Source organism: Orbicella franksi, chromosome 7 (assembly GCF_964199315.1).
Source record: "Orbicella franksi chromosome 7, jaOrbFran1.1, whole genome shotgun sequence".
Lineage (NCBI taxonomy): Eukaryota > Metazoa > Cnidaria > Anthozoa > Scleractinia > Merulinidae > Orbicella > Orbicella franksi.
Genome location: NC_138151.1, coordinates 23267296 through 23288982, shown reverse-complemented (window position 1 = coordinate 23288982; position 21687 = coordinate 23267296). Strand labels below are relative to the sequence as shown.

The window sequence follows — 21687 nt, the reverse complement described above, 5'->3', positions numbered from 1 at the left end:
TTCAATCATTTCAAAAAGTAATCGAAGATCTCTCACACCATAGTTAAATGAGGAGAATGGTTATGAATCTTCGCTAACTTAAAAGGAACGAAACGAGATCCAAGATTTATGCTGGAATTAAAGGTCCACGACCGTGTACAGTCTTTTGCTTTGCGCTCATACACTATAATTGGTTGGTTCTTCAGAGGGAAGTAAACAATTAGTTTCAAGTTGTGAGAACGATTAGGGCCAAATACTGAAGACAAAACTTACAACGAAAAGAGCTATTCTCGATGCAATGCTGAACGAAACGAGTTTAACCGTTTGCAACGGTTGCAGTGATTTTTTTTAACAAGTTTAAAACCAACTCCCATGTTACTTTTAGTTTATTTTTTGCCGTAAAAAATATTTGACACATTAGCCATGTAAACTTACTTAATCTAAAGTTTGCGTTAACAGTTGTGCTGCCAAGAAATCAATAGCCTGTAAATGCAGCGAACGTCTCATCATTTTAGATCGTTTTCGCGTTTGAAGGATTATTTCAAAGTGGTCAAATCATGTCCATTTATCAGGAGCATAGCTAGACTTTTTGTGAGGAGGAATTATATCCCGTACGAAATAAGTCACCATCAACAAATAAAGTTTAATCATTAAGCCTTCCAGAACGCATGAGCGTGTCACGTTTGAGAAGTAATTTTTTTTTTTTTAGACGCACAAACTACATACGTGTAAATTACTACCAACTTTTGCATTTATCGTCTGGTAGGCTCATAGACATGTAGTCGGAGTCGTGGTCTCAATTGCACGTACTGTCTTAAAATATGGAGTAGAATATTTTTGTCTCATTTGAAAAGTTTCAAATTGACTTTATTGGAAAAATTTGAAAATCGGAAAGGGAGGACCCGTGACACTCCCCCGGGTACACCCCTGGCTATTACTAAGTCGCAATTTCAAAAGTGAATGAAAACGATTCCATTGAAATGAATAATGTACGTAACTGCGTTGAAACACGTCACTACATACAGGAGTACCTTTGTTTACAATATTTCCCTCATTAGCATAAGCGATACAGTTTCTAATAGAGCAACAAAAACATTAGTTTTGAACATTGAAAGGGCACAGCACGATTAACTGCATGTCCCAAGGAATATCAGCCTGCTGTATTGAATACTTTTGGGTGACGCGGGTTTAATAACTCAACATTTTACAAAGAATATAAGAGCTCATTAGCACCTTTGCCACCAAGAAATATTGCAGTTTTTGAAAGCCAATTTCCCCTCGAATATTACACCCAAAGAACCAATCATTTAACTAATTACTAAGTTTCAAAAGCTCTTTTAATGTTTGTTGTCATTTCGTGTCTAATTGCGTGGGAATCTTTAAATGTTACTTGTAAAAAATATAGTACACACGCATCTTTAGACTGCTGATCAACAGTAACGACCTATTTAAAACTTAGAATGTCAAAAATACAAATCTACCGTGCTTTTGTAAAGCGTTTGGTAGCCCTTTTCTTAAAACGTCGAAAATGTTTCCTTGAAAATACATGCCTAGAGCAATAGCTAATACGGTAACATCAACAAAAGTATGCTTCTATTCCTAATAATCCTAAGAACCTATAATCTCTGTTAACTCCCAGTATTTTACCAAGAAACTGCTTTACTTACGTTATCCTTTATCGCTTCTTTTATCGTATTTCCTCATTTACATGCCTGTTTACTCTTTCTTTTTAAATGAAAGTTGCGCGAGAGGAATTTTCCAGTGACTTTGAAACGACCTTTCTGCTGCACAACTTCAGCTGGATCTGCGTAGCTTTGTCAATTGAGAAAGGTCTAAAAGTTGCTAAAATTTTTGCATCTAAATTGACAGGAGCATCAGTCACTGAGTGAATAGGAGACAAAAATCAATGATGTGACAGTCTATCGAGATACGTAGATACTTGGGAATAAAAAGGGTAGCAAGTAAAGAAACTTAACTTAGTAGCTTAAGACTAATGTAATAGTTTATCCATTTTCCAGCAAAACACTACACTACGAAAACTGACAGCGAAATCAATGAATATTTGCTGCTTGGGCAGTGATGAAACTTCTGCTAGTTTACACGACCAAGTCCTCGGCGTTTGCGTATAACTGCGTCTTGTCGAACATCTTCATGTTGATCAGCCGCTTAAGATGAAAACATAATTACGTCATCAGTATGATAAGTTAACTTACAGCTACACCACACAAATAGAGGCAGGAGGCAGATCAGTTGGCTATTTACAAAGTGTGAGCCAGGATTTGAACTCGGGACAACCGAGAAACAAATCCCGCTAATGGCAGGGTGGAGGCCTTGAACTCGGGACCTTCGGATTACAACACCAGCGCCCTAAACCAGTCGGCCACGCTGCCTTCAGAAAAGGATCTAATATTATCGTGCTCGATGTTACTCCAGAGCAACTTACTCCAGAGGGCGTTGCCAGGTTGTTAATTCATAGTGATTGCATCAGTTAGCAAGGTCGTAGATGATTGGGTGAATAATTAATTGTTTCCTCTGGTTCATCAGACGTTCTCGATAAAACAAGTTAAAAACAATGTGCCTTTGTCTTACCTTGTGTAGGTTCTCCATATCCTTAAGCTGGTTTTTTAAATCAGTGAATGTTGGCCTTTTATCCGGGTCATTTTCCCAGCATTTCATCATTATCTGATACCTGGGATAAAGAAGAACTTCTGATGGACTGTTTCAATAAATTTCGATGTCACGCATAGTTCCAAATACCGACCACTTTTGCTTAAATTGCTTTCGGAAAGAATTTCCCTTTTCCCCTTAGCAAGAACGAAAGTTATAAAATGCGAGTGTACCCCAGGAGGTATTTCGTCACAACTGTGTTAGGAGGTGCGAATCGTCAGGCTCAAAAAGGTCTCATCAAGCTAAAGTACCCCCCCCCCCCAATTTGAAAAAAAAAAAAGAAGAAAGAAAGAAAGAAAAAAGAAAAAAAAAAGATCAAATGAAATTAATCAATGCCTTAGAATGCAAACCGAAAAAGGTTGTTTTTCTCTGCATAAAAATAACTAATTAAAAAAAAGAACATCAAAAGTATTCCAGACAGGTTTTGCATTAATCTTGTTTTATTCATTATATATATCTCAATCTTTTGGCAGACAGCAGTCATTCCTAAATCGCCAAGAAAGGAAGTCTGCTTGCCATTTGTATGCAAATTATGTCTGTCCGGCGGAGCCCCAGCACGGTCATACATGAACCTGAGTAGTCCTCCCCACCCCACCGTACAGGGCAATATACATGTTGTTTGCAGGAGACAGTCAGTTAAAATTCTGAGCTCACGAATAACAGCCACTGCCAACACATGCGAGGTTAAGTTCCACTAGGCGGTCTGCGATTACATTATTGCATAATTGACCATAGCTCGACGTATCATAATTGCGATAACATGTGCACTGCAGCCCTCCAAAAAGCGCTGTCGCTGCTGGTTTGATTTTCAAGAAGCAAAACTTACAATTTCTCATCCACATGTTGTGGTTTGGGCATTCGTTTCCCTTCCTGAAGCAGGCTTGCAATTTTTCTGCCATCCATTCGTGGATACGGTGAGCCACCTATAAAAAAGCAGCAACGTCTCGAGTTTATTGGTAAAACCGCAGGAACGGTTGACTTTGTTTGTCGGAATTATGATTGCTGCCTCCAACACAAACGAAGTAACGGCATGTATTAATGAAAGAGGCATGTAATACCCAATCACTACTTCGATTAAAAGTAATTTACAAAAGCTGTCAAAAAAGTGGAAACTGTTTTTTCTGTATTTCCATTGATTAGTGGGAGAACATTTGCACCTGAAACATGATTACGACTGGTATTTTCGATGTATTTTTGTTTGTTTGTTTGTTTTCTTAAAAATTTTGTCGTGTTGCAGTAATTCATTTTCTGGAAAATTTCTGTTTGTTTTCCCGAACTGTGTAGAAAACCCATCAAAGTAATGTATACTTAAGATGTTACCTATCGTAAAAATCTCGTAAAGGACAACTCCATAGCTCCATCTGTAAATAAATAAAATGAATAATAACTGAACATTAAGACAATGACAATGACAATGACAATTGATATTCAAACAATTTGGTTGAAAATATTTTTCACGATCACATTACACAATTAAGTTGTGGTGTAGTGAATAATTATACCATTCATTTCTCAAACAGCAAGCTTCATGGATTGAACATAAAATGCAATCCTTGTTCAATACAATCTTCTTTCACTTATCGGGGTTGGCAACTTAGAATAGGCTAACAGAAAGTTCAATTGCTTGCTTTTTTTCAATGTGTATCACGTCAGCAATAAATTGCATAAATAACGGTGGCGTGAACGAAGGTGACAGATATTGTTTTAGTTTTCACGCTATTAATATCTTCATATTCTATCTGACTACGCGAATTTTAAAATCCTTAAGTCAATCTTGAGATCTGTCTTCGATTTTTCGGAAGTACCAATAGAGAGGCTCATGATCACTTCTTACGTAAAGTTTACTGTTGGTAGCTTTCTGTGGTTCTTATGGAACCATTGGCCAGTCGTGCGTTAATGTACTTACACATCACTTTTGGTGGTGTACGTTCCATACAACAGCGCTTCATAAGCAGTCCATTTGACTGGAAGACGGCCCTGAAGATTGAAGTAGTTCGTGAACAATTCAATTTCAATGTAAACTATGAACACATTTCTAGCAGAACTTCGTCAAGGTATAGTCTTGAACACGAAAACAAATTGCCGCCTGTCTGCGTCTTTAATGATTTCTCCTGGCTGGTAAGTTTTTGTACTGTAACGGCAGCATTAGTCACTCGTCTAGTAGCTACAAGCTATAACAAGGGAAGATCAAGGTAAGAAAGGTACATGTTCCTCGAGCTTTTCTTGGTTACGACCAAACTGGTCGACTTAGAAAGACTGCGATCCACCCCAAACTTGGAAAAAGTCTTTACGCAATTTGCGCATTCTTATGTTCCGTCTATTTTTGCAATGTAGTGAGAAGGAGAAGGAAATACAGACTCCTTACAGATTCCGAGGGGGAACGATGGTCTTCATCAGATTAAAAGGTGAGTGCCTGCACCAATTGGTAACAAATTTGACAGGTAATCTCACTCTTGTGGCAAGATACAGTCGCAATAAATGTGAAGGTAATCTTGACAAGAGACCCGATCCCACCTGAGCTCTTGGGCCAATAACTATGAACCTAGCACACGATTCGCGAGGAATTACGCGGACATTTAGAATATTGGATTGCTGATTGGGCTTTTACAATAAGAAATAGAAAACTGTTAAGTTATGCACAGCAAGTGTGAAATCGTGGAGCCATAGCCAGCTGGTCGGGTAGCAACTCTCGTAAGGTCTATCATAAATGGCTTGATACAAATTCGGTTCTTAGGGTTGTTACCTTTGTCTTTTTTTCATAAATGTTGTCCTGCTGAACATCTCTAGCCATTCCAAAGTCTGTCACTTTACACGTTTCTCTTTCACCAACCAACACATTACGAGCTGCCAGGTCTCGGTGGATAATCTGTTACAAACGGAATACTATTTATTAAGTCTGAAACTAACATGGCCACTAAAAGCCATAAGAACTAGTGAGGTATAAGCAATAAAATAACATAAATAACGCTTTAAATGCAGGAAAATCCGATATTGCTTCAATTCTTCATAATAAAAGTTTGTTGCAAACTGGGCTTTGATTTTCCCTTTAGTAGAAGCCGTTTCGTTAATTTCATGATTTCTGTTGTGAAGAGATTTTTCGAACACCTGATTATGGAAAGGGGGGCTAAAAGATTGTTAACATATCAGTTTAACATACAGATTTTGAAGAAAGGTAATTCATGCCATCAGCGATTTGCCAAGCAAACTTCATCAGCTGTTGTGACGTCAGACTTGTTTGTGGTTTGATATCCGGGTCTTTGTAATAAGTGTCATTCAGTCCACGGCTCTTTCTTAGGTATCCCAGCAAGTCTCCATAAGGTACATACTCGATTATCACCATTAGAGGCTCTGGAAAAGTATGGACATTCAAAACTAACTGTTTCAAACTGCTGTGAAATACTTGGACTAATTTCCTTTATACTTGAAATAGCCTAGAAAAAGATACATTTAATTTTTTCCGCAAACATGCTAGATTCTTTGTGCATGGAACTTATTAGCAACTTATTGTCTATTCTTAAATCTAATAAATAGTCTTCTATGACAGGACGTACCATCAATGTTACATATTTGACATGTTCAATTCGCAATTTTTAAACAAGTTTACCAGTTTCTGTGACACACCCCAGTAGTTTGATGACGTGAGGATGTGGTTTGAGCTGCTTCATTGTGTCAAGTTCTCTCAGTAAATCTCTCCTGTCTGATTCGGGAGAATTATCTGGAAAAGAACAAAACTTGAATCAGGCAAAAATGTTGTGCCAGTTTAATAAATTAAATTCATGCTTTAAAAATACGTAACGTTATCTCCTGACGTGGCAATATATTTTTAATCTACAATATGAACGTCAGCGTTTCGTCATCAAGTCTTATAAATTACTGAGACCACAGCCTTAATAACAATGAAACAGATCTGGCAAAAAACAAACAAGCAAATAAAGATAATCAAAGTAAAAGACTTTTCAAACGGACACTAGGAAAAATGGATGACTCCTCTGCAACGAATTTTGATTTGAAGTACTGAACGCCAACTGCAACAATTCAGAAACCGAATTCTGCAGGTTGAAAGAGTTTCTAAGCAAAATTATTCGCGAACTAAGAAAAAGTAGTTAATGAACCCTAACAATACCTAACAGAAAAAAAGAACAAAGACTTACATTTCAGCATTTTGACGGCAACTGTCGTCTTTCCAGGCCTGCCCCGAAGTCCTGTTGCTGTTCCCTTGGCAACCTGACCAAAAGCGCCTTTACCAATTATCTTTTCTATTGTCACTTGCTGCTTTTCAACTTCCCAAGAACGTGTTGATGGATGAAGAGGCGCGTACTCAGCACTTTGAACAACACGTTGTGTTTCTTCGTTGGCTGTAGTTGCTTTTGATAGGTCCATGTATTCTGAGCGAGGCTGGGTAGAGTTACGCGGAACAGAACTACTAGATTGAAGATCGTCCAGTGCCATTTCATTCTAGAAAAGTATGTAAGAGATATGTGTTTTCCGCAGCATCTTTTAAAGGAGCTATCTCACGATATTTAAAATATTTTTTACTGGGGTATTCAGTCAAAAGAACGCTCGAGAAAAGAGTCTTGCAAGAGAGCAAAGCAACACAGTAGAAATAAAAAACCGAGAATAGACAAGGAAGTTTAGAAGAAAGGAGCTTTGCAAACCTTGAAAATTTGCATTTTTTTTCAAGATTCGCCGTTTGTGACCTATCTCCTCTAAAACACACTTGAAACCGCTCATAACTGCTGTCTACAATCCATTTTCTCCCTAACCCCTCCTCCAGCTCGCTCCTCAGGACATACATCAAAGAGTTATCTTGTGTTATCTGCATCGCTCCCTAAGACACAGAAGAGTTTGACGAGTTTCGGTATATTGATCCCCATGACAAATACGTTTGCTTCAGTTTGTATAGCGCGGTTGAACAAGCTGTTTGTAAAATTAGGTACAGTCTACTTTCTTAGGTCCCCTTCCTTCCTAAAATAATTATTTCCCCTACTCTCTAAAATCTGATCGTGAACCACCGTCAATTTTCTGTAGCTACCTTTCCAAAGAAATCAACAGACGCACACCAATAAGCGCGCACCGTCAATGTTTTTCTGCAGTTCTATAGATCTCCATGGAGTTTCTTCCGCATGGAAAATTTCCTTCACAGTATGCCGATAAATGGAGGCAGCGATTTGCATCCTTACTAGCACTATTGCTCGGCAACGGCCTTACAATAGCGCCCCACTAGTATTTTAACTTTATACGACAAACAAAACCTAACCGGCCTTTGTGCAATCAAAAATTACATGGTATAACTGCTTTACTGCTTTCAATAAATGACTTACGTCATAAACACCTCTCTCTTCTTTATAGCGCCTGAAATAAGAAACAAGCAGGGATTCAAAGAATGATATTTGAACATTTGAAAATTTGAAAATTGGTATTTGGACTTTTCAAACTCATTAATAATTGATCGAGTTAAAATAAAGAAATCATCATCGTGACGGTGTTTAAATATCTGATCTTACGTGTAATTAACACAGATTTTACCACTTATTTCTCCGTTTTCTCCTTAGTTTTAGTTTCCATTGAGAAGATATATCAAAAACTCAAGACGGTGTTTGACCACATTTCCAAGTATCTCAAAGATCGTCAAAAATACTCCTTTGCACGTCGTATTTTCAAATCTCTTCTCGGTATTTGGAAAAGTGGTCAAACACGGTCATTCGTGTTTGATATATTACACCATTAGCAATCAAAGGAACAACTGTTACAAAGGCAAAGCTAAGTATAACTCGCAACAAATCTTGAAAAACTTGAAGAGATGCTCTTGGCATTACTGATCAGCTGTGAGCTCTTTTTTACTTCACAAGTGAAAACCACCCTACCTCTGTTTTCCAGCAGTGCCTAAGAAAGAACAAAAAAAGACAATTGAGCTTCATAATGGGGACAGTAGACATGTAGCAATGAGACGGCTGCGAAGGAAAATAGTGCACTCTAAAATGTAAAAACTGACTTACCTTTCTTGTGTAACCAAACAATGTAAAGAATCAAACCGATGATTATAAACACAAGAACTCCAACTACAGCTGCCCAGATAACGTCATTGCATGAGCACTTGCATTCTTCAGGAGCTATGAAAGAAAAATGAAAACCACCCCGTTAACTTGACTACGTTATGTTGATCGATGTTATTGGCAAAATGCATACAAAATTATTCAGTCAGTTCATTTATCCTGTTATAGCAAAAAAATTTCCCGTTCCCAATACCTACATGCGTCTTCATGAAAAGGAATACTTCACTGATTTATAATACTTCCCAAACACATAACATCAGGCGGTCGACAAAAAAAAATGATTTGAATGGATGCGTGAAGGTTTCAAGGCGAAAGTACATTCTGGGCGTGTCTACGTATTGCATGAATTTGAGGCCGCGAAAAATCGCGAATTCCAGCCAATTGCAGCCATTGTAATTGCCCGTGATCGTACGGCTGTTAGTTTAAGGCTACGGTAGCAGTTTCCCCTACGAGGTTTAAGAAAGCTCAGCAAGGTGGCTATCGCTAAGGCAACCAAAATACTTGAAAAATCCCTGCTTTTAAAACGTTATGGAAATGGAAAGCTGTTTTGATTTTGTCAGAGGTGATCCGCAAGGATATCGGGAATGAAGAACCAATCACAGTCTCCAATTCCTTGGTTATAGATACGTTAATGAAAACAGTTGTCTTAAACTACCATCAAAATAAAGACAAATTGTTGTACCTTTAGTGCCTGATGTGCCCGTTGGTGCAGCAGAAACTTGTTCAATGGAGTTGGGATCGACTTTAAATCCGTCAAAATTATCTTCCTTTGCGGCCGTTTTCAGAACATTCAACACCTCACTAACGACTGCGCTTTGATTGAATTTCATCTCGAAATCTACGATAACACTGCCACACCTAAAAAGAGAAAGGTCTCATTACACTGTGAAAAACCTAAACAGGAATGATAACTTCCTGAACTTTCACTATGGCTGAATCATGACAAAAAGTTATTAGAATGGTTAAACGATTTTAGAGCAACAAGTGGACGGCTAAATCAACGTCTTTTAAATAAATATTTGCTATCGTGAAAACCTGTTAAAGGACTGTTTTTCGATGATATCTGCAATGTACTGTGATTGATACGAAAGACAGGAAAATTATTAAATTCTTGTGGATCGACATCTTTAAAACTTTGATAAACACAGAGACACAGCGAGTGAAGATCAGTAAAAATTACGAAACAATATATTGAAATGCATGCTCTGCAAGAGTGAAAGGATGGAAAGTTTCCTACGTCACCGATGTCGTCGTTTTGTTATCATCCGGTCTTAGTTCGCTCCCTCACCTAAACTGTATTTACTTATAGCAACTGAAGATGAAGGAGTATATAGCTAACCTCGCTCTGTGAGTGCAGCTCTATGAGTACTAACATGCGCAATTAACCGGCCTTGCTAAACAAGGGCTTAATAATACCCTCTCGTTTATCGTCCTTATTGTCACAAAGTTACGATGTTCCAAGGTACTTTCAGAATATATGCACCATGACTATGGTCCCCCAAAACAAGAAGAATAGCAAATGATGTATCATACCTACTGTCTAAAGCTTGGGCAGATAAACAACCCAGGTGTCTAACACGCTCACAAGCCTAAGAATAAAAAAAACGACTTACTCAGGACCATCTACATCTTTCTTGTTTCCCATACAATAGAAGGCTAAGATGGCTCAAAGAGTTTCCAGCACTTAGATATTGATAGGTCGTTATAACCACTCTTTATCGCTTGCTTGATGCTACAATCATAGTATCAAAAAACTGCCCCATCATTAGTAAATACGTTGTTATCATTTTCGTGACACAATAGCAACCATACCATAGCAACAGTATCATCTGCTAAAAACTCCCTTATTTACAGCTTTAGGGCTTATAATTCAAAAACGGCACGGTGAAATTTTTTTTTTTATATATCATCAAATTTTAAAAAGCTTAATGTGACGAAACTTTTGGCAAAGTTTTGAAAAATTATGTACATAGGGTTCAGAGCCACCTCAAAGTTTTGAAAATTTAAGGTGGTTTTGAACCCTATGTAGAGAATTTTTTTAAAACTTCATCAAAAGTTGCGTCTTATTATGCTTTTTAAGGCCCGGTTTAAACGTCGCATTTTACATGCGCCGAATCGAATTGCCGAATTAAGTGCATGTAAAATGCGACGTTTAAATCAATTAAATGAGACATATTTCAATTAAATGCGAGTTCAGTCGAATATTCGACTGATCCAGTCAAATACACAACTGAAGTTCGACGGTTGATTTAAACGCCGCATTTTACATGTGCCGAATCTAATTCATAAATTATGTTAAATAAATTATGTTCGCTCGAATGGGAATTAACATATCGCTATCGCTCGCGCTCAGCAATTTTATTCGGCAAAAAAATGCGACGTTTAAATCAAATCAGCCGAACTTATTCACTCGAATCGACTAAAATTAGTATTTGATTCGGCGCATGTGAAATGCAACGTTTAAACCGGGCCTAAGATTTGATAACTTAAAAAAAAAATCACCGTGCCGTACTTGAATTATAAGCCCCTAACGCTGTAATGAAGGGTGTTCTTAGCAGATACTGTTGCTATGGTAACCTATTGTATCACGAACATGATAACAACGTCTTCACCAATGATTGGGCAGTTTTGATACCATGGTTGTAGCATCAAGTGATAAAGGGTGGTTATAACGATCTATCAAAATCTAAGTGCTGGAAACGGTTTTGAGCCACCTTAAGTGAGATAAAAGTCACATTGTTTTTTGCCAGATATAAGCAGACATAATGACCAGACCTAATGTAATTTATGTAAAGGCATTGTTCTCACTTGATTTTCCGTTGGTGAAGGCTGTACCAGGTACCTGTTACCAGGCTGAGCAACTGTATAAGGTTAATTACTCAAGTGATTTTACCTTCTTCCCTTGCCATCAGATCAAGCAGATCGATCATGAGTAAAATCCTTCCCACCTCCTTCCCTGTCGCCTTCCAACGGATTATTACTTTTTCGCTTTGATATATTGTTGGTTAGCTTTTGGGCGGATTTTTTTCGCCCAATTGTTTATCCAAGAGCTTGTTTTGTTAGATATATTTGCTGTGTTGTGATTCTCTTGATTTTGTTTACATTAAACGTGCTACTACGGTAGCCAAATTCATCAAACACAGTTGTCTGGTTTATTTAGATCTTGCCTATCGGCAATTAGACTAGATTTCAAGCTAAGCTCGCGCTTGAGGACTTCCTTGAGAGGTGGCCCCGTTTTTTTTGTGGTAAAACACATACCTTGATATAAACATATATACAAATATTTACAGCCTGACTAGTAAAACTAAATAGGGAATGCAGAACTAAACAAGAAGCAAAATATAGAAGCCCAAATACTTAACTTAGACCACTAAACCTTCAACAATTAACCGTATATATAAAACCTGTGCTGTTTTTCATTTTAGTCAGTCCGCTAGGGGAACGTAACAGTAATCAAACTTACATGGAATGTAAAGTTTTTACATCAATTATGCCTACGTACATTCCATCACATATCCAAAATCCCGCCACCTTGTATTTCACAAAATTATCAGAATTGTTACGACAGCTCCAAAATTGTTTTTTTAGAAAGTCAGAAAAAGGATAAAAGTGCAATAATTGTAAAGATTTTCTCTTAAAATCTCTATAAAATCCAAAATTTCACTAGAACAGATATATTTTCAGTAGCATTAAATTTTGGTGAAACACCCTATGAAAACATGGCTGCCATAGAAACGGCAAATCACGTGCTCAAGTGAGTGACACACCAAAAGTGACGGTCACCAGGTTTTTAACAACTATAGCACTATGTTGTTTAACGTTGTGTTACAATACCAATCTGCGACATGAAAGACAAAATAACTTACCAAGCTAGGAAACCTTTTCTCAACGTCTAATCGTTTATCACAGCTCTCATCTATGGTCGCCGTAGCGGAAATGGTGCTCTCTACAACTTGAGTAGAAACTAAATAAACATAGTTATCACTTCTACAAAGATGGTAACTTCAAATTTCTAACCGCATAAATAAAGCAACAGCTTGTAATGACTTGATTCAAACAGTGCTGCTCACTTCAGCGGTCGTGCTAATTATCTTGCTCAAAAGAAATACTTCTGTGTATTGAGCGTGTCCAGTGTGCAAATATGTTGACCAGTCTAATCACGTCAAAGAGATTTGCATGTTCATGCAGATAATACGACGAGGCGCCTGGAGATCCTAAATCATGATAGGATATTTTCGCATACGAGAATAGACAATAAGTTAAAGGTTATATTCCTGAACGCAAAATGTGAGGCTAAAATTGTGTAAAGGTAATAGCATGATTTTTCTTGTGCAATTTGGAAAAAATATGCACGAATTTTACGAAAATAGTACGAACTCGTAGGGCGAATGTCAATTTCATTCAGCGGATCAGTTGAAGCACAGTACAATGTTTGTCAAATTAAAAGTTTTACATATACAAAATATTCAAAATCATTCAACTGTGAACTAGCAAACGTGTGATATTTTCAAACTGTCCAAACGCTTTTAAGCAAAATATTTTTTAGATGTTCTTTTGTTCTTTTATTAACAATTGTTGTTTCACTAGGAAAACCTAATAGTTGTGTACTGAAAATTCCGGCTATTTTCATCTGTGCACCTTATCTCAAATTTTGCACCAATATATTACCGTAGACACGAGGTTCAAAGAATGGATATTTTAGGATCCGAAGTCATTCAACGCGCACCTTTTAGTCATATCTCAGATTAAAGACAGATCATGGGACAGACACAAACGACACTTTATTGCAACCTCGTTCCCAGAGTCCTCTCTCTTGAGAAACCCTGAAAACGAGGTTGGCTTTCATTGCTCCCCCCTTGGTTTCCATTTTCTTCTTGGCTAATTACAACAAGCTCGCAATTTGAACTCGTGATGAAAGCTGCGCTCCTTTTCATTGATATACTTTTCGTCTAGCTTTCGAAAATCATAAACAGCCTCACAGCAAATAGCATGCTTCAGGTCCATAAAGCACAATTGCTATCATTATAGAGAACTTCAATAATAAGCACAAAAACGATACTCCTTACCTTTAGTCGTTGTCTTTAGCAATGTGGTTACTGTAGTTTGTACAGACTTTTCTGAGATAAGAAAAATTACACGTTTTTCATGAAGAACTAGCAACCATTTTATAGAGTAGTCTTTCAAAATTTAAAGGAAAAGCTCCATGACCGCTGTTTACTACTCCGGTTGGCAAAAGTCTTATTCCTTGAACAAACACACTAATAATGAATGGATGTCGAGCTAAACTCACAAGTTTTTATACTTATGTAAATCTTAGAAAGTTCCAGAAGCGTATCTGCATATATTTGGGTTTGCGGGACAATGCAGATTAATTATCAAACATTTTACGTTACGACTATACGTGAAAGCTGCCAGAATGAATAGAATTACATAAGCTGCTTATGTAATAACTGCAATATCTAATAATAGTATCATAAAATCTAGATTCCTTCTGACACAAAGTACTTTAACAAAGTAACAAACTGAGACACCACGAGAGTGTCAATCAGTTAGCAGGGAGTAGAAATATTAAGAAGCGTGAGGGAAACTGCAAAAAGTTATCTTTTATGTCATTTTCAGTAGCTCCACTCCAATGCTATATGTTTGCTTAAGATTTTTCACATATGGACCTTTTATAAAATTGTCTCTTACAATTTTAAGAATGAGTGCCATGACTGCCTTATAATGCAGTATCGGCTATAATGCGTGATTAGTCTAATGCAAAGTAACTTATTTACCAAACAAAACAATACAACTTACCAACATGTAGCTGGACCGTGACAGTAACGTTTCCTAAAGAGTTTTCGGCAAAGCAGGTATACCATCCACTATCATCTAACGCAGTCTCAAGAAACTCCAGAGGGTTGGTGGTATTTATCACAGTGTCAGACGATGTGTCATTTCCCTTGTGCCAAGTGACATTCGGATGGGCGTTTCCAAGTACTGGGCAAAAAATTGATGCTGAATCTCCTTCAAACGCATCAATAATGTGACCTTCTTCCCTGGTAATCACTGGGGGATCTGGAGAGACCAAAGAAAGAGAAAGCGCTTAATATGGCCTTTGATGTCTGAAACGTAACTACTGTTGTGTGCCTTAAGTGCAATTTTGATGTCACAAACATCCTTGCAACCGGTGCAGATATTCTGTTCCTGTACACGATCTTTGTTGTAAAATCCCACTGGAATATTTTGCGTTTTCCACCACAATTATCATTGTCACGCTAAACCTGTCTCAAAAAAAGAAAAAAACAATGCTGGAGTAAGACGTGTGTTAGGAAGCTTTGGATTGAGACGTTCTCCAAAGCTGACCAAATTTAAACGGGAATCAGTAGACAATATTCGTATTCTTCGTAGCGGACGGAAACTAGCTTGTAACTGAGGATGATACGTGGAGTCTTTTCAAAATGCAAATGACATTTATCTTTTTTTAATGACATTCCCCCGCATTAACCCTCATGGCAAGCTAGCTGCCGAATATTGTCTATTCGTTCACGAAGACCATTTTATTAGTAGAGGTATGATAAGGAATTTGTTATATCAGATCAGTGGTCGACATAATGATAATCACCGAAAGATTAAAATAATTCATTCAAGGGCGGCTGAAGAGATCCCGGATTACGGAGTTGTACTTGGAGCATCATGCCGTATCCATTAATAACAGGCTGGTAGACACGTTTGTTTTTTTTCTGGATGAAAGCACCAGTTGGTTGTGGAGTGGGTATGTCAGAAAAAAACACTCTTACCTTCTTAATACTTCAGAAGCAGGCAACAATGGCTTTCAACTGATAAACCTATTCACTCTCACTTGTAAATTGCTTTTGAAACATTTTATGCAAACGTACGTTTAATAGTAGTATGACCATGAGATCACACCTATACAAAAACATAAACAATGTCAGTAATAGTTATTTTCTTACACTGCACATCAATGTCGACCATTGTAGAGTCCACTCCACAAGTGTTGTTTGCAGTGCACTTGTATTCTCCAGCTTGAGCCCTAGTTATGTTGGTGATGTTCAACAGATTTCCCTCAATAATTTCACCACTTTTGACGTTCCTCCAGATAACGGTTGGATCAGGAATGCCAGTTACATTACAGTAGACTTCAACATCGGTCCCTTCCACGGCGATTTTGTTTTCTGCCTGTTTGACAGTGGCTGCAGGAGCTGTGAAAATGAATTTATGTAACATGTAACTTTACCTGAAAGTCATGGAAGGAAATTAAAGAGGAAAATCATCGGGTCCCAAATTACAACGTAAACACTCAGTTCCAGCCTGATTTTGAAACAAAGCTGCTACTTTGTGAGTTTCTTCTTCAACTGGGGACCAAAACACAAGGATAGAGCGAAGCTCACACTCTCGACATCCAGATCTCAAGTTTAATGCTCTGACCATTAGGCCATTGCATTATGGAGAAGTATTTGTTGTAAACCTACGGATGTCTGTTCAGCGACTACGCAGATACATTGCAACCTGTGATGTGACAACAAATGTCTAGTAGAAAACAAAACTAGACTGCTTGCTCTTGCTCTCTGTGTTGAAAAATCAATAAAACTCGATTATGCCACGTGAAAAGTGATCAATTCGTATAAAATATATTACAAAGTCTGCAAATGATTAGGACGGGTTTGGCCTGATCAGATTTTTCACCATGTGTTATTGGGCAATATATAAGCTTTGCGTAGACAGAAGTGGGAGGCGCGGTGGCCTCATGGTTAGTGCGCTCGTCTCCGGATCGAGCGGTCCGGGTTCGAGCCCTGGCCGGGGTCATTGTGTTGTGTTCCTGGGCAAGACACTTTACTCTCACAGGGCCTCTCTCCACCCAGGTGTATAAATGGGTACCGGCGAACTTAATGCTGGGGGTAACCCTGCGATGGACTAGCATCCCATCCAGGTGGGAGTAGAAATACTCCTAGTCGCTTCATGCTACGGAAACTGGGATAAGCTCCGGCCTGATGGGCCACTTGGCTCGCATGCAGACTTTACCTACGTAGATAGAACGCGCTTACGGCAGTACTAGGATTATACATGTAATAGGTATCCTGACATTTTTCGGAGGGGAGAGATAGAAATATTCTGTCGTGATAAATAAAAACAGTGCCCCTATTCATTTCACGTTGCCAAAACCAGAGTTGAGCTATCAGCTGGTTCTTCTGATGGTTGTTAGTAAAATGATAAATAAGTGAAAACGCAAAGAGAATTAACGTAAGAAAAGTTTTTGTTTGGCGAGCCCAAGTAACACTCCAAATAGTGCTCCGTTTGCCTGAATAACACTCCGGCTTGCCTGAGTAGCACCCTGATTAGACCTCTGGTTAGTCAAAATAGTGCTCTCGTAGCTTGAATAGTCTACAATGTAGATCTTTAGTGGTACTGATACTTAATATATTCATGCCAACATTTGTTGCCACCTAAATAAGTTATGGGAGCTCACCAAGAACAGTCAAGATGGTGTCACTGCTTCTTCCAGTATCTTGGACAGAATTATTGGCCTCACATCTGAACACAAACTGGCCAGCATCTTCCATTTTCTTCATCACTGTTCCCAATCCCATATTGTAAATCAGAGTATCATTTTCATATAACAAAAAAGTATGGACTGCTGGGTTAGCTTCAGCGCTGCATGTGAAGTTTATAATGATTCCTGCACAAAGTTTGTTTGTTGTATTTGTAGCTAAATGAACATCGTCGGGCTTATCTAAAGACAGGAAAGAACAAAATCAAAAAGTTAAGGCCAGAAAACAAAGCATGTCAGAGAGACCACTTTCACCGTGGAAAAATAATATCTTTCAGTCTTTATGCAGATCTTGGGTCTCTATATATACGGTAGTCATTATTACTGCCAAGCAAGTTACGGTTTACATTCTCATAACAAACCCAACTGACCTAATGCATTGGTCATCAAGCTTAACTGACAACTATCATAATTTAATACGTCACACCAAACGTAATATGGGCGCAATCGATATCCACTGCAGGCAAGCCCGTCGCAGGACAGGCATGCCCTTCCCCAGCGGTTGTGGAGAAAAGTTTAGCGTGATTAGGTCTTTTCCTGGTTCTTTCCCCTTCTTCTTTTCACTTCTTTAGTGATTCTTTGTGCCTCTAAGAGGTCCTTTTCTATCACGATGGCGAACGGAACGCTTACCATATAGCAAAATCTTTAGTAGGCGATAGTATTTCATTCTTAAGCGGCTGGTCTCAATGGTGGTGATCTCCGCCTTTTGGAGGACCTCGAGGTTCTTACAGAAGTCACCGCAATGAATATTGAGAATACGATGGAGGCAGCGCTGATAGAGGCGCTCGAATACGATAGCGTCCATACGTACACCAGGTCTGGCATCGTACAAGAAAAATAATATGCTGATCATTTTGATTTATTTCAGATTGCTGTTGTCCCAGACTTATTTGCAGTCTCCATAGGCGGAGCTTGTATAGGCCAGTCTATTGTCCACTTCTTAGTCGATCTTAGAATCTGAAGAGATTGTACAACCCAGATAGGTGAACTGGTAGACACCTTTCAGCTTGGTCTGGTCAATGAATATTCTTGGTTGATACTACTCTTCATGGGAGGGAGGCTTGCCAATGAGTTCAAGTCTGGAAATCAAAGTTTTTTCAAAGCAAGAAGTTATTTGCTGGAAAGCTTTTAAGTTTTAGTGTGGGGGACGGGGGCATTACCTGCCCCAAGGTCTTCCTTTGGTCTTGTAGACCTCTCAGGTTGAAGAGACTCCCATCAGTGTGTAAACGAATGTATTTCTCGTCATCTTTGTCCAGGTCTCACCTGAGCATCATGCTGAAGAGGACTGTGAACGGTGTGAGGGCTACGAGGCGTCTCAGTCTGAAGCCGTTTGAAGGGCTGTGACAGGTCGTTGCTTTGTCTGATTTGGCTGGATCATGTTCAAAACCAGCGGCAACCTGGCTTTTCCAGGATTCTCTAAAAACCTTTTCTGCTCACGATGTCAGATGTTTCGAGTAGATCGATAAATGTGTTTCGCTCTTCTTCTATATCTGTTTAAGGACATGTCTGTTTTGCTAGGTTGCTTCTGAAGCCGCACTGACTTTCAGAAAGTTTAGCTTCGGCAATGAACGATACAAGATTGTTCAACAGCAATCTTAAAAAAATGTAACTTCGATGAAGAGCTCCATTTTCTGCCTTGTTCTTGTACCGGGTAATGGTAACTCCACCACAACGGTCGTGTACCCTGCTTCCGACAAAGGGCAAAAAACTTGTGTAGAGCTTGGTATGGAGAGCCTCCATTTTTCTAGACCTCAAGTGAAACACCATTAAACTCGGCGACTTAACTGCTCCTCAGCTGTTCTATCTTGCAGTTCTTTAGTCTCATCATGTTCAGTTTTCACTGGCAGTTGTGTAATGCGAAACTTGTAGGGCCACGAACAGTGCGTTTACACTGTAATTGGCGCTGAAGAGGGTGTGGAAGTGTGCAGACCAGCACCTTAAGATAGATTTCTTATCAGTGAGAGCTTCTTCCCATCTGCACTCCGTATGGGGCTCCACTTGTGGTAAGAGTGGTCCGTACACAGGGTTAGGGTTCCGACGATAGTCGTCCAAGGGTGTACATAGCGTGTGTCGCCCAAGCGTGCGCTGTGCCAGGCTGAACCAACACACGTCCTGGATTACCCGCACCTTTCGTTGTATGGTTCTGCAAGCATGGCGAAAGGCTTATTTCTTCATTGATTTGACCAAGCGTGTCAAGATTATGTTTGTAAGCCGAATCGTAAATTAGTCAGGCATCCCTGACCCGCGTAGCCCCCTGGGGGCTAGACACTGTTTCGAAAACATTATGGGATAGGGGGAAAAAGTACATGGCGAGAGAGTTTTGTAATTGAGAGTGACGGTGAAAATATTTTTTTAAGAAAGCAGTTCCGACTCGTCAGAATATTGTCTGAAAAAGTATTTCTGACAAGTGGACATAGTTTGTAGATCTCTTCTTTGCTAGCAATTCTTGGAAATTAAGGTCGTTCTCTTAAAAACCAGTTCTTGTTCTTGTTGTCTGCAGGACCTGTCGGGAGAGTAGAGGCGTATACACTAAAGAGGGTGGTATGTTGATGGTCTCGTAGTTGGAGACGTATAGAGATGACGGAATATGTATAAAAGAAACCCATTCTGTTGAACCACGTGAAGAATGCTTCCTGTATTTCAAAGGATGCGCCCTTTGAAAATGGCCGGAAATCATCTAATCCAGTTCAGAACCTACTCCCTCGTGTAATTTTCTCTTTGTGTCATTGCTTAGGCCTATAGACTTGCTACAAGGGAAAGGAAAACTCTCTTATAGCAATCATTCAAATACACAGCCAAATATAACCGTCGACTTCATCAACATTGTGGACTGATCAGCAATTTTAGCCTTCTCGTTAAACTTAATATTAAGAAATTTCTAAGTAAAAGGTCTAGTTATGTTCTTACATTGCACATCAATGACCACCACTGTAGAGTCCTCTCCACAAGTGTTGTTTGCAGTGCACCTGTATTCTCCAGCTTGAGCTCGGCTGGTGTTAGTGATGTTCAATGGGTTTCCCGTAATATGCTCACCAGTCTCGACTTTTGACCAATATACAGTTGGATCAGGAATACCTGCAGTCACATTACAGTATACTTCAACGTTACCACCTTCTTTGACGACTTTATTGTTGACCTGCTCCACAGATGCCGGGACTGTAAAATACAATCAAATGTAGGTCTCTTATGCATGTCCTTCGCATGGAATCAGATACGCTTAGGTCGGTGCTTCAATGTAAGAAAAAAGATTGATTAGCAGACTTTTGTAGACAATCTGAATTTTTTATCTTCCAGATGATGCAGATATACAAGGATGTGCCTTACAGCTGCAGCAGGAAAATCCTACCCTACATCTCAAATCTCCCTCGCGTTTTCCAGCAATCTTCTTCCGACTCCCGGCTTGCTTATACATGGTAATCTTTTTATCACTCATTGGGTATTTGAAATACATGTAGATTTCTGCGATCAAAATGCAACATAGTTGAAAAAATTCAAACTTACCATCAGTAGTAAAGGTAGTATTACCACTTTTTCCAATCCCTTGGATAGAATTATTAGCCTCGCATCTGAACACAAACTCGCCAGCAGTTTCCATCGTTTTCATCCAGGCTCCTGATATTCCCATATTCTTAATCACGGTGTCATTTTCAAACAACAAATAAGTGTGTACTGGTGGGTTGGCTTCAGCAGTGCAGGTGAAGTGTATTACAACTCCTGCACACACTTTGCTTGTTGTATTTGTAGTTAAGCGGACATTTTCAGGTAGATCTACAAGAAAGATAGCCAAGGAATTAAACGATAATAATTCAGAAGACATGATTGATCATCGCAGTTATATACACAGCTTAAGCAGCTGTGAAATTAAAGCCTGAAAATTTTCTCAGGCTTTGATTTCATGGCAGCTAGCTTAAGTTGTGTATATATTCACTTCCAATAATAATTAACATTGATTTTCGTTTTTGTCATTATCTACTTAAACGACACGGTAAGCTTTTTGTCGAGGAACTGGCGGACGAGGAAATTTGATGCTATTGAAACAAATAATTTCCAGCGAAGTGAAGCTACCAAATATGCTATTTTTTAAGAACAGCAAATAGGGCAACTATGAGACCGATAGTTCCGAGACAGAAATATGTTCTTACACTGAACATCAATGCTTGTCACTGTAGACTTCTCTCCACAAGTGTTGTTTGCAGTGCACCTGTATTCTCCAGCTTGAGCTCTGGTGATGTTAGTGATGTTCAGTAAATGTCCCTCAGTCGAGTTATAGTCACCACCCTGGATTTTTGTCCAGATTACGTCTGGATCAGGAATGCCAGTAACATTACAGTACAATTCCACATTGTCACCTTCCTGGACAGTTTTGTTCTCTGCTTGTTCCGTAGCAAGTGGAACTGGAAACAAAAATGAAAAGCTATTCAAACTAAAGGGTTTTTT

General features: G+C 38.8%; 1 protein-coding gene across 6 annotated transcripts in view; it reads right to left on the bottom strand.

Moving 5' to 3' along the window:
* Nucleotides 1-21687, bottom strand: part of LOC145492241 (uncharacterized) — a 629788-nt gene that overhangs the window by 390988 nt on the left and 217113 nt on the right. For 5 of the 6 annotated variants that reach the window (XM_081471602.1, XM_081471598.1, XM_081471600.1 and 2 more), the window contains exons 11-13: nucleotides 21393-21644; nucleotides 20752-21018; nucleotides 20158-20406 (exon numbers count right to left, since the gene is read on the bottom strand). In XM_081471602.1, the coding sequence (XP_081327728.1) occupies nucleotides 20158-20406; nucleotides 20752-21018; nucleotides 21393-21644 (768 nt within the window). Of the gene's footprint in view, nucleotides 1-358; nucleotides 2145-2568; nucleotides 2669-3472; nucleotides 3570-3966; nucleotides 4008-4552; nucleotides 4624-5389; nucleotides 5513-5803; nucleotides 5995-6250; nucleotides 6362-6797; nucleotides 7102-7967; nucleotides 7999-8510; nucleotides 8530-8642; nucleotides 8757-9381; nucleotides 9558-10232; nucleotides 10289-12565; nucleotides 12664-13765; nucleotides 13817-14498; nucleotides 14760-15655; nucleotides 15905-17169; nucleotides 17434-20157; nucleotides 20407-20751; nucleotides 21019-21392; nucleotides 21645-21687 lie in introns of those variants that run through there. The other variant, XM_081471604.1, reaches the window with a different exon arrangement.